The sequence below is a fragment of the Pavona decussata genome, unplaced genomic scaffold (assembly GCF_977016875.1).
Source record: "Pavona decussata unplaced genomic scaffold, jaPavDecu1.1 SCAFFOLD_87, whole genome shotgun sequence".
NCBI lineage: Eukaryota > Metazoa > Cnidaria > Anthozoa > Scleractinia > Agariciidae > Pavona > Pavona decussata.
The window spans coordinates 2985136-2998118 of NW_028145504.1; the positions used below are offsets into that span (position 1 = coordinate 2985136).

A 12983-nucleotide genomic window follows, 5' to 3' on the forward strand; every position below is an offset into this window, starting at 1 on the left:
AGATTACAGAGCATATGTCGTGATTGCCATTTTTATTATTATCGGTCTTTGGTTTTCAAGGTGATCTCGCACGGTTCATCGTCAACATATCGATTGGCGAAAATAAAATCTCAAATTTTCGCATTAAGGCAATTTTATAACGGCCATGAAAGACAGCGCCCACGTTCCCTGCTTCCACTTGGCCAGCGTTTTTCGTTTCTCGTTGTTTCTCGGCTGAACGCTGGACAAAGAGAACGTAGGCTCTGAATATAAATTGCACCAAAAACTTGCCTCTGGAGAGGGCCTTCGCGCGGAAAATACATCGAAAGAAAAGAAAATATCGAGAACGAGAATATTATTATTTGTAGTAGTGCTCCTATCTAAAGAATGCCAATAAAGCTTTGCTGTAACTTAACCGTCAATAATCGGATAGCTTCCTGTCTTTCAGAACGGCACATTCACTTTGCTGCTTCCATTGTTTTAAATAGCTGGTACCAGTTTTTACCAACAAGGGAACACCTCGCTAATACGAACAGGAGAAAAAATAATTACTATAAAACAACTTCGTTATTGGCAATTAATTTTTCTCATCTTGATTTCATTTAGCAAGTAAAAGGAATAGCAAGGATTTCCAAGCCAATAAATTGAAGCCATGATCGTTTTAGACGCAAAATGCCGCGAGACTTGCTTCCTCTAAAAGGCATTAATTATAAAACAGTTTATGAAATAATAACTTAGGCTGGAGTAAACTCTGTAACTCGGCCGATTCCGAGAGGCCAGCTAGATTCAGGGCTTCTAACAGTCCTTCTTCCGATTGGAATGGACTTAAAGTCAAATTGGTGCCTTTTAATAGTCACTATACTTAGTCAAGTTTGGCTATTACAAGCAATTCCTAAGAAGATCTCCCTTAAACAACGATGGAGAAAGGAAACGAAATCAACCAGTGATGAACGAGTCAAGAAGGTAAGCTAGAGACACGGCAAAGAAATTTCAATTAATTCGGTTCTTTCTTGTTATTGTTTGTTGACCAAGATTTGATGACAGAAATTTAGGCAACAAATTTGAAACATGCCTTTGATTTGTTGATTTTGGGATGTGTAGGCTACGAAGTAAGGGGTTAAACCAAATTAGTGACCGGGACCCGTAATTACATTTACAAAGCCATCTGGAAGGTGCCGGTAAAATTATGAAAGGCTTAACTGGAATTAAAAATGTGACAGGAGTTTTGTTTCATATTCAAACCAAAATTAAAGCTTGGCCCACAGCCGTCCAACTACGGTATGTAACTCAAAACCTATCTGAAACAAAATACAGATTTAATTTTTACGAAACCGTTGGTTTACGAAAGTTTGATCAGTCTACAAGTCAGGTATGTTTATTTCACGGAGTGTTTTTAAAATAATTCTATTCCAACAGAAAATATATGCTACTTGTGCAGAACTATGGTTGTGCACGTCTGTGTAATTTTAAACTCCAAAGGGACGGGCAAGACAGATTGATCAAAATAGAACGAAACCAGACTTTGTAAAATGCCAAGAAATATACAAAAACAACTCAACAGAGAAATGTAACTATTAAGCTAAATTTATTACTGTTAATTTGTAAGGTATCTCCACCACGGATTCCTTAGTTCTGTTGGACGTAAGAAAGATTTTCAATACGGCATAAACTAAAATTGAAATATTTTTTTCCCTGTAGGGTATGATGCCATTCCCTGAAATGGATCCTCAAATGTCACCACTAGGAGACAATGCTGGAACAGCAAGACCTCAACCACGCATGCTCGCACCAGGATATTACTCTCAAGAATGCAATGCGCACAAGCCTTGTGAACAGGGTGAGTTAAAGACCGGCGTGGCTACAATTAGACCGTTTTATCCACGTTGAACCAGTCTTTTGTCACGGTTACTTTCTGCAAGTTACCTGTATTTCTCAAGACAAGTCTGAGGTGAAGAATCTCGTTGGAAATGTTGGGGTTCAACTTTTTTGTAGTTTCAAAGTTGTGAAACCAGTTTGATTTTTTTTCCTTTTCTCAGATTATGGTTATGAATACTGCACAAAGGAAAGTAAAAAATTAAACTGGTTTGAAAAATTTTAGACCAAAAAACATTTAAAACGCAACAGAAACACCAAGTCGAAGTCCATTTTGACATGATCACTCTAAGATAAAAGTAAACAACCAAACAACGTCATTTCCAAGGAAAGTGAGAGGCCTTCTTCCCCAATTTACAAGGGAAAATACCAGGGAACGAGGTTGACAACCAATTAGAGCGCTTTGGTGTGAAAAGTGCATGCAAGAAGCCGTAGCAATTTCAAACTTTCATGTGGGGCCAAATACAGTAGTCTTCCACTATCACGATCTGAAACGCTAAAGGAAAGAAAAATACCCTCGAGGAATCACGATAACAGGTAGTAAGGTACTACAGTTGAACCTGTATTAAGCGGCACTGAATCAAGCGGTTACCTTCTATTAAACGGTTGCGGTCACCCTTTACTAAGTCTCACCGAGCTGTTTCTATTGTCTTGACTTGTTTTAATCGATCTTTTTGTAAAAGGAACCTCGCAAAAAGTAGTAACAGTTCGAGAGAGCTAGAGTCTGTGATTGCAGTAAGATTTAATAGGCTTGAATTTTTCAAAGTAAACGTATGGGCTTTGTTATCGTGCTTCTCCCCCCATTTTTTCTGAACCGAGCAGGCATTCCGAATCGGAAAAATCTCCCTCCCAGAAAACTCCTCTGGCCGTGGAGAGAAATCAAATCAATCTGACTAATCAATTATTTTCCAGGAAGGTACTGTCACATGTTTCTATGCGTTCACTGTCTAAAGGAAAACGTCGCCTGCACTCAGAATGGTCAGTGTTGTAAGGGACAGTGCACATATGGTCGATGTAAGAAAGACGCAGCGGGAGGGGCACCTGGGACATTTTGTGATCGACATGATGATTGTAAAGATCCCCCTGGAACATGCTGTGTGAGGTTTGTAAGAGCCTTCTCATTCAACACGTTCTGGAAACTCTGTATATGCAACCTGCGTATACAGCTATTTCAATTTACGTTGTCGGATCAAAGTATAAAGCTATGAGACAAGACCTCAAGATTCTGTGGATTTTTTTTACGAATAAGTTCACCGAAATCAGCTATGCCTCGTCCGTCCGGTGAGTATTTCCGATGGCGAGCCATTTGGATGAAAGAAATGTTAGGATATCAAATGGATGAGGTGGCAGCCTCTTTGAAGATGTCTTTAAGCTTTAAGCTTTGATCCGACAACGTTAATTGAAAAAGCTGTATAAATACTTCCAAAAATCTTGAGATCAATATCAACATTTTGGAATTAAGTAACAGAGGACGTAAATGGACAGCGCTAACCTCCAAAGCACGGTCCCTTTGACCCATTTCAGTAAGATCAAGTTCACAGCAATCCTTTTCCTCTTTTAATAACTAAACCGAGACTCTCAATGGTGGGTAGCTTTCTCACATCAGTTATTCAGATAATCATGGTTGAAATTTATATGTTTTATGGGTGTCTTGCAGATTAGTTGGTCAAAACAAACAAACAACAACAACAGCAACCACAAACAAATCAAAGGAACAAGGCTTTTGCCAAAGAGTAACTGGAATTTGACAAATTGTTTGTATTTACATTCCAGAGAGTCGGCTATCAATCCACATATATCCATCTGTAAACCCCCTCTGGAAGAAAATATGGTTTGTGGTCCAATCAACTTCTTTAAAAATGTCTACATTGGGGCTCAAGTTCAACAGGCGTGTGGACCGTGCAAAGCGGGACTGGTCTGCAAGCAAGTTGGGTAAGTTTTTAAATTAATACTTTATTTGGAATGAATCCCGCTGGTCCCTGTACAGGAAATTCAATCAGTGATCAGATATCTAAAATTAAACTTTCTTGATAACGCCATATACATCTCGTTTCACTTATCACTGGCTTTACTTTGACTCTAAAATTGTTCTCCTTTTTTTTCTTTACAGAATATTCGGCGTTCATGAGATTTGTGTAAAAGAAGATGACAAGAAATGATGGCTTAAAAACAAAATAGCCCATAACATACTTGATCGCGTACCTGCTCAATCAGTAAGGATGATAAAGAGTGGACTTCAAGGAACCACACTTCAAGGAAAATTAAAGCTTATAATAGCTATGGGTGGCGGCTACAAATTACAGTCCACGACAAATTAGAAACTGATCACTGAGAAGGATAAAAGCTTTTGTCGCTCATCGCGCTCTACTGCTCAATGAAATAACCATTAAATTAAGCTCTCAATTTATGTATATGTATATTACTTATAAGGCTTTTGTTCATGTTCACGTCGATGCCGCTTTTCGTGTCATAATGCATATTACTTTGTTTTTGAGCAGTGGGATCTTCATATTGCTCTATTGAATCCTCAATATTTAAACTAACTCGTTGAAGCATTTGATGCTATTTACGTAAATAGATACGCCCAAAGAGATGCAAAACATTTTCAACCACATTGAAAAGTGCATGAACGAAAACAGGTTTTTACCATGTAAAAACACGTGAACTTGATCAAATAAAAGTTTTTGTAACATTAGCTCGAAAAAAACTTTACTACTTCTTTAATTGCAGTTTTCTTTCGTCGTACTGCATTATATATATTTTTTGTTTCTAGTCAAAAGTATAAAACAGGGACTATGAGAGATTAATCAGTAACGACATAACGTCATAATTAACGAAAGAAATTAAAATCAGTTTTCCTACACGTATTTTTCGGTGATATTTACGTCGTGGTTGTTATAGCATAGGTTTTGCTATCGTTCTTGGGGTACACATTCCTGTGGCTCTTTTCGTGAGCTTTCGTGTGCTTTCGTTGATCTTCAACAGATCTGCGACATTCTCAAGAAATGTCAGTGTTATTCGGGCTAACTCGGACAGCTAGTTGTTATTCCGTCAGAAATTCATGGAGAGGAGTAGGGTGGACACTCCTTTAAATCTTTTCAGTCTTGAGGACTTATGTTTGAAAAAATTCTTTTCCCTTGTGCGTTGTTGTTGTTGTTGTCGTTTTTTTTTTGTTGTTGTTAAAACGAGCTGTTTTGAAATCGAGATCTCTTGTTGTCAGTTTGCACTATTTTCACTGATACGGAAACGTCAAATCCGGCTGTAATGTTAACGTTGCATAACATAGTGACAATTATCTGGTAACGTTTTTCTGTGACCTATTTTGGATACCGTTTTCACCAAAGCGCTGCACAAAAATGAATGAATTGGAGTGAAATAGATAGGATTGAAACTACTAGGTTTTGAATTTTGCTGCGACGTTTGTATGCAGGTCAGTTTTGGCGTTTCAGTTTCAGAGATTTTCTTGCGAAAGAAAACCCAACACGAAAAGATCATATCCGGTTGTAACGCCACGTAACGACTGTTTCGGTACCGGTAACGACCGGTCAAATTTGTTATGATGTAATTTTGGTGTGGGAGTGATTGTATCCTATTGTTGTACGAAAATGAATGAATTGAGGCGAAATAGATAGGATTGTAGCTATTGGGCTTCTACTTCTTGCGGTCTTTGTATATAGGTGACGTGGGTGATGTTCTCGACTAGGACTGTTATTATCGAGGGTGGTGACGTTCTATTGCCAGGAAGGGAGGAGGGGAGTTTGAAATTAAAAAAAAAAAAAAGAAAAGCAAAAAAGCTATACACCCAGTGGGCAGGGTCCTCAGCTGTATTTTTTACGGGGAGGTACGAATGAGGTCAATTGTTCAAACCTGAAAAAGGCCATTGGGCTAAAACTGAAACAAAGACATACAACGGCCCACAACGTAACCCCCAAGAACGTCAGAAGCGAATTTCCTAATCACCCCCTCCCTTACCGCCATCCCTACGCCTTGAATCACAGGCGATTTCTAATTGCTTGGTCAAAACATCTTACTACTATGAAAAAGTCGTTTTCGCGCGGAATAGGAACCATGCTTTAATTTTGTTGCAGGTGTTTGTCGCAATACGATTGGCACTCCAACAATCACAAAGTCTGAGTCTACGTCCTAGTACTCGGGGTTTTTTTAATCACCACTGTACTGCGCATTTTATCATTTTTACGTACATTAGTTCGCGCATGAGATTTCGCATATGTTCCTGCTAAACAATAGGTTTCCTTTACAATGAAGTGAAAGCGCAGAAATAGATTATCGTGAAGCTTCTTCCTCAGGCATACAACTAGAAGCGTTTTTGCTCCCAAACTAGCGAGACAAATTACATTAACTGATGAACGATTAACGTCGAAGGCTAAAAAAAGCTTCGTGCTTTTATTTTATCCAACCATGTTGTGTCTCGGTTAATTGGCTTTATTCAATAAAGATATTACAACATTATGCCAAATAACTTAACCCTCCCCTGTATAATTTATGTTTAAGTAAAAGTTTTGCATTGGATAGAAAAACTCAGGACACTAAGAAAATAGCAAGTTAGAATGAAGTTCTGTATAGTAGAGATTACAAAAATGATCCACATTAGTACAACAAAACAACACACGCACAGACAAGAAATAAAATAAGTAGAGTTAGTCCTTTCCCACCAAGTAATCTGCTGGTGGCAGATGAAGCTCACTGCCTGCAGAATTTTAAAAGCTTTTCATGTTTTGTGTGTGTGCTAGTTTCCAGTGTCCAGTGCTCAGTTCCTCTTCTCTTCACCCAATCTTTTTCGTTTTCTTGTTTATTTCTTGCCAGCCGGTGCTGCCTCTGGGAGACAAACTTGATGAACACCGAAAATCCTGCAAAACCATGAAAATAATCACATATCAGAACTCAATTTTACAGCTTAAGGTGCAAAAATGGGTCCAGCTTTAATGAATTTACGTACTTCGCTGTGGAGATCGATTATCCAGTCAAAATTTTGCAACAACTTTTTGAAAACAAACTTAACTTCACCTTTGTCGTTAAGTAATGGTCGTCTGGAACCTATATTCGATTTCTGATTGGACAGTTGATTACAACTGCGATTACGATTCCGTTTCATTTCAAACCAGATTCGGTCTCTCTTATCTTAAATTTCACCAGTAATTTCAATACAATCTCCTTTCGTGCGTTGATATTTTGGAGTGCCATTTTCTGCACCTTTTTTTCACGTTTTGGACCGCTTTTTTGATTTGTTTCGTAGGACTGTTTTCTGGTGGTTGACTATTGGAAGAGAAAATACTTGTTTGCCGTTTTACGAGTTGAGGCATAAAGAATTCTATGGGGAAACTTTCAGCTCCCTCTAAGAATGGTTGGCTCATTTGTCTGCCCGATACCCTCTTCAGTCAAGGTCGCTTAATTAACAGCAGCATTTTAGGCCCTGATGTTTCTGGCCGAGGACGATATGCCATGAATGTCGATAGGAGACAGTGAGCATTGTGGGATATCGGGCTCAGGTACTCATTTAACTTGGGTTATCTGCCACCGGCTAACTCCTCAAAACTGACACGGCACTCCTAATGGATGTGCTCTACTCCTGCTGGTGTTTTCCTCTACAGTTCAAATCTGCAAATCCCTTCGCTCTCGAACTCTCACCCCTGAAAATAGTTCTTCAATATTTTCTTACCCCACTTGCTTGCATGTTAATCCTTGTTTGCAAGGCCCACAGGCCGGTTGCACAGTCCCACCAAGGTAGAGTGTGCGGTACTGATTATACGGTCCACACGTTTGGTGTTCGTCTAAGGCAGGCTTACAAATCGAGATAGCAGGATTAATGGCGGCCTCGCGGACACAACAGAGGTCCGGATCTTTGCAATCACTTTGTCTGTCACAGAAGGCTCCTAAAGTAACACATAAATTTTCCATTAACTTCAGTTAAGTTCATATTCAATTGAGGAAAATGTTTTCAAATTGATTTGGAGGATATGAACCAATTATTTTACCATTTATTGTTATTCAGTTTCTGGCCACTGATTATACAGAAAACCCGCATGCACGCAAAAACCCAGAACAAAGCTGGGAGGTAAATAGAAAATACTATCCGAAGTTTGACTAGCCAATCAGAATGGGCCAAAAAACAAAACTATGCACTAGTTTTGGTATTTCCTTCTCTGCAATATTATACGAACTCTCGTGATCTTGAGTACAATACGTGATTAAAAGAGTGATGCTTTGAAAGTTCTCGAGATTATCGCTCGTGCATTTTGACAACTTTCAAAACAACACGAGCACCTGCTAACCAGGAAGGTCGTCTGTTTTTTTTTTATTTATAGTGCACTCGAGCTCAGTCAAATTAGCGGCCGAGCTTTCTTCATGGTTCGTATTGATATTGCGCTCCTCAGCCAAGCTAAGCCAAAAATTGACCCAGGTTTGTACGCTTCTTTGATATAGTTGCTTGCTTCTTCTTTCTGGAACACTTCTTCATTTGAAACTGTAAAGTGACTGTCAGCCATTTTTTTTCTGTCGACGTTCAATTTTGCACGTACGGCTGTGTGCATGCGCTGTTGTCATGGAAACATAATAGGCACTTCTTCGGAGTATAATTTTGGATGAATTTTACTGCTCTCGAACAATTAGAATTGAGTAATTTTGTTGAGTGTACATATACTGTACATATTGTGGCTTTTGTAGGTTGATTTTGGTTAAAATTGTTCAATCCATTTTAGTTTGCTCGTCCATTGTGGTTATATTGTAATGCATTATAGACGGAAATACCAAAAGCAAATTAGACCGCAAGATTTTCAATTGAGTTTGGTAACACGAACGCCAAAAGTAATTACTCTGGCCAATCACAACAGGTGCAAACAGCATGATGAGTTTTGTATTTGTTTCTCATTGATCGGAAAAGTGGCGCCAGTTTTTCTAACCGATTACAGAGCGCAGTAATATAAAGCAAACGAGTAATTATTTTCGACACAATTGAAAATCGATATATACAGCTAGTGTTTATAAAAAGCAAAAAGAAATCACTTAAATTGGCGAGTTATACCTGCTTGTCCAGCGGCAGCTCCAGATTTACAGCGACCATAGATGCACTCTGAGCCAGGACAGCATTGACCATTTTGGGTGCAAGCTACATTTTCTTTCAAACAATCCACACACAAAAACATGTGACAATATTTTACGGGGTCTTTGCATCGCTTGTGAGCATTGCATTCTTGGGAATAATAACCTGGCGATATCAGCTACAAAAATAAAAATACAGATACACAAGCTCATTTAATTCAATCTTTTCCATCGGGAAGTTTGAAGCTGACCATAGAGTAAATAATCTGACCTAGACTGGAACCAATAGAAAATTTTAACAATCACCAGGTTTTTCTTTCTTCAAGTTAAAGTTAAACACAGGGCTCTAAGACTATTATATTCAGTCAGTATTAAATCTTCCAATCCTCCAGTTCACAATAATCCCACCATAAATGTACACAAAAAAGTTAATTTGCCTGGTCCAAAGACTGAGAGAAAAAGCGGCCAATATGACCGGTAGGGGTCGTACAGGCCTTCCTCCTTTCTAACCAGAACTTAAAGCACTTAGCACTGTCACGGATATTTTGCTGTATGTTGGTCACAACTGCTCAAACATTTGACTAAGAACCTCTTCTCTAACATCATATTGTTCTTAGAGCACCGGGAAGAAAATATGAAATAATTTCTGCAAACAAGAATAAACTATAATCCGTTTTTAGCCATTTTCCCAAGATACTCGGCATAGCACGAACTTGAAAACACTTGGCCACATTTTTCAAGTTGCCATCCATTTCCATCCTAGCCATCCGCAGCCAAAGATGAATTAAGGTTACTATTTTCTGTGCCCTAGTGAGGTTATTGTTAACAAAACTGAACCATTTTTTGCGTGCGCCATTATTTACGTCTATACAAATATGATGTGACACTAAAAATAGGTGACACTGCCCTTTTAGGGCTCGCCGACGGCATTATGACTTTATTTGAACTTCTTAAAGTTCTCACACTACATTCGCATTTGAAGAATTTTTGTTGAACCTCGCACTTTATTTCGAACAAATCGGGAGCTCACCTTATGAAGGTTAAACTTTGAAAACGCAATCACAAATGTTATTTGGAAATTATGTTTCAAATGACAGTATTTTTTTAAATTTGGGATTAAAAAATTAGAAGAGGCAAGTGTCTCATCTTGCCTCTGCTACCTAGGAACCTGAAGCATGCACCGCAAAAAAGATTACACATAATTTGTATGTTAACGTATGATAACCGTCACACAGTTCGACAATTCAAGTCATATAATTATTTTCATATTATTATATGTGTATGTATATGTATAAGATACAGAGTAAATAGATCAATTTTAGTGTAAATAATGTCCTGTTATCAGATTGGTGTAATCATAAGCATCACTATGTGAGGTAAAGAAAATTAAAGTGCCCATCTCGGCAACATCTAACCAGACCTGTAACATGTACAAAACCCCTAAATACATCATATCGTTTATTTAGGTTAATTAAGGTCCCCATTTTGAGCGCTTCCACGAAGGTGTTGATACCTTCAGTGAAAAAGATAACAAATTAAATCAAGGGTCAAGATTCGAAATGACTGACCTGACTTAAATTCAAATTGTGATGATGCAAACTTATCTAACTTATCTACTAATATCCGATTATAATACTAAGGCATTGAATTCGCGACATTCGCTAGTGGAATTAAACGTAACCCCTAAGAACTGTTAGATTACACTCACCCTTTTAACTATGATATTCCTGTCATCTTCGTTTGGTGTTCGTCGTTGTAGTTTACTAGCAGTTGAACAATAAAAACAAAAACAAAACAACCACAAAAGTAAAAACGGCCCCAAAAATATAGACTTTTCAGCCATGGTAAATGGGACTCAAATCCTCATGTCCTCCAACTTGTAGCTTTCAATTTTAATATTTTTTTGTCTACACTCTAGGAAGCGAAATGTTTGGTTTCTCCACTTTCTTTGGCTCAACCAAAAACGTAAATTATTTACGGCTTGCAGCGATTAGCTAATAATATAATTGGCGCTCAAGGAAGTCAACAAATTCAACGCTCATGAACACAGAATAGAACACCAGAAATTACCCGTTAGTGCCCTGTAAAATTCGCAAGACGTTTTTTAAAGTAATTTATCAGGACTTTTATGCACTTGGTGACTAAAGCGATTCGCAATCGACTTCGTTTTGAAGAAAAGCCCCAGTTTAATTAGCTGCTGATTTTAAGCAAGAAGTTCCTTTGACACATGTTGGTGTGAAATTAAGACGCCGTTCAGTTGTGGCAAGTTTTGACTGAAGCGTTCTCCGAAAAAGTATTTCTTAAAATTTCATAATATCACCACAACGATACGAGTGATTGGTTTCTAATTTGGTTAAAGGGTTTTATTCCGAAAACAGAGCCAATTTTATCAGTAAGGGTCGTGGAGAAAGACGCATGTTGTTGGTTAGTTGTTTACGCTCTGATGGTTGATTGACAACTGAAGGTGAGAATGGACACAGGCCCCTTTTATACCAGAGGTTTCCTGTTTAACCACATCTAGACCGGGGGGGGGGGGGAGATTCTGTCCGCTGCGATTTAAAACCTGAATAACTTTTTAAACATTTGAACAAACGCCTTGAAACTTCACGTCTTTTTCAGAAATTTATCTGAGGTTGTTAGTGTTCATTTACTTTCATGTTACCACGGCAACCATTTTTTTTTTTGACAAGCAATTTTTTTTTCAGAAAATAGAAAATCCCTTTTTAAAATGAAGATAAATCACTTTTCTTCCCGTAATTTTTATGTTTTTGGCTCGTGTGTTCCGCTATTGGTTTTGATTACGTTTTGTTCAATTTCAGCGCTTTCCTTGAAGGTTTGGAAAATTCCAGAAATCCAAGATGACGGATCCAAGATAGCAACCATTTGGCAATGATCAATTTATCACCGCATAATAACACGTCGTCACTTCATGTTGCGGACCTCAAAGGAGACATCTTTAGACGTACTATCTATCCTCAAAATATCACTGTGATAGCTTTTATAAGTGCGTCACACTGAAGCGAATGGTCCCCAGTATTGGACTTTATAAAGTTTGCAAATTTCATATGACCAAAATTGTTTTTATTTTGGGCATGCATCTATCTAACAATTGGAGCCCGAGACTTCTTTTTGCAACAAGAACGCAAGCGAATAATTTGGTTGCTTTAGAACAAATCTTAATTAATTTTCCACTAAAAGTGTACGTTTCGCTACCCGCTCATCTATCACAGAACAATATAGCGAGTAGCGTAGCCAATCAGGTTGCCGCATTCGTGATAGAATGCTAATATAAGATGGAAAAGAAGATAAGGGAAGAGCACTTTAATTTCTCATAAAATGACAAGCTAAATGAAAGATTACCATGCAAACATCTATACCAAACGCTATGATGTCTATTGATATCATTTCGGAATAAAGTAGTCAAAACGGAAAAAGAAGACAAACAAACGAAAAACAAAGCAAAACCAAGCGACAAGGAGAGACCAGAACTAACAAGGACCCGGTAACAGATCTAAAGTGATGGGAAAAAATATGCATGAAATATTCAAAAACTGTATGGTGAAAGTGATTCACATCTCTCGGCTTCTTAATTCAATCTGTTTTGTAAACGCTAAGTGTCTTGGAAAAGACGCACGCCACAAAGGTATTTCTTCTCGAGATTTGTTTTCTGTTTTATGCATACAGCTACCGAATAACGATCCGCAGAAAAATCAAGTAAAAAAAGACAATAAATTTACTTAGCGATAAAAAACGTCAATTAGTTTGATCAATTGTAGACTTTATATTCTCTGTCTTTGCCGCTCTTTTCATTCAGTTAAAACTTCAGATCTAGAATTACTAATTATTTGGCAATATAATTATTAAAATTTCCACTTTTTAAGAACTCACGGCTGCAGGCCGGGATGCAGGTTTTTGAAGAAAGCTAAATACCTTATGTTTTAAAACTAACTTTTTGCTGTCTTTTTGTCCAAGTGAATAATTTTTGGTCAAGCTTTGCTCTGAGTCTGTGAAATAAGAATTATTTTGCCGCTTTCATCTTAAATTTCTAATATTTAGAAGAAGTTGACATGGAAACG

The 12983-nt window shown here is 37.9% G+C and overlaps 2 protein-coding genes across 2 annotated transcripts; one reads left to right on the forward strand and one right to left on the reverse strand.

The window, feature by feature from the left end:
* The first annotated feature begins 698 nt into the window (after positions 1 to 698).
* On the forward strand, positions 699 to 4714 carry LOC146474797 (dickkopf-related protein 3-like). Its single transcript, XM_085116536.1, has 5 exons — positions 699 to 942; positions 1678 to 1816; positions 2764 to 2953; positions 3625 to 3783; positions 3962 to 4714. The coding sequence occupies exons 1-5, from the start codon at positions 799 to 801 to the stop codon at positions 4008 to 4010; spliced, it is 681 nt and encodes a 226-aa protein (XP_084972662.1). The 5' UTR covers positions 699 to 798; the 3' UTR covers positions 4011 to 4714.
* A 1566-nt stretch (positions 4715 to 6280) lies between these two features.
* Positions 6281 to 10883, reverse strand: LOC146474798 (uncharacterized). Its single transcript, XM_085116537.1, has 4 exons — positions 10616 to 10883; positions 8891 to 9086; positions 7529 to 7742; positions 6281 to 6719 (listed from the first exon to the last, which is right to left on the reverse strand). The coding sequence occupies exons 1-4, from the start codon at positions 10748 to 10750 to the stop codon at positions 6662 to 6664; spliced, it is 603 nt and encodes a 200-aa protein (XP_084972663.1). The 5' UTR covers positions 10751 to 10883; the 3' UTR covers positions 6281 to 6661.
* Positions 10884 to 12983: the final 2100 nt, after the last annotated feature.

Bases quoted from the DNA above. Each gene is read 5' to 3' on its own strand.
- LOC146474797 (XM_085116536.1), top strand. From the start codon at position 799: ATGGACTTAAAGTCAAATTGGTGCCTTTTAATAGTCACTATACTTAGT. The intron at 1,817-2,763 runs GTGAGTTAAAGA...ATTATTTTCCAG, and splicing joins GCACAAGCCTTGTGAACAGG to GAAGGTACTGTCACATGTTT. The intron at 3,784-3,961 runs GTAAGTTTTTAA...TTTTCTTTACAG, and splicing joins CTGGTCTGCAAGCAAGTTGG to AATATTCGGCGTTCATGAGA.
- LOC146474798 (XM_085116537.1), bottom strand. From the start codon at position 10,750: ATGGCTGAAAAGTCTATATTTTTGGGGCCGTTTTTACTTTTGTGGTTG. The intron at 7,743-8,890 runs GTATAACTCGCC...GTGTTACTTTAG, and splicing joins AGCTGCCGCTGGACAAGCAG to GAGCCTTCTGTGACAGACAA. The intron at 6,720-7,528 runs GTAAGAAAATAT...ATGGTTTTGCAG, and splicing joins TTAACATGCAAGCAAGTGGG to GATTTTCGGTGTTCATCAAG.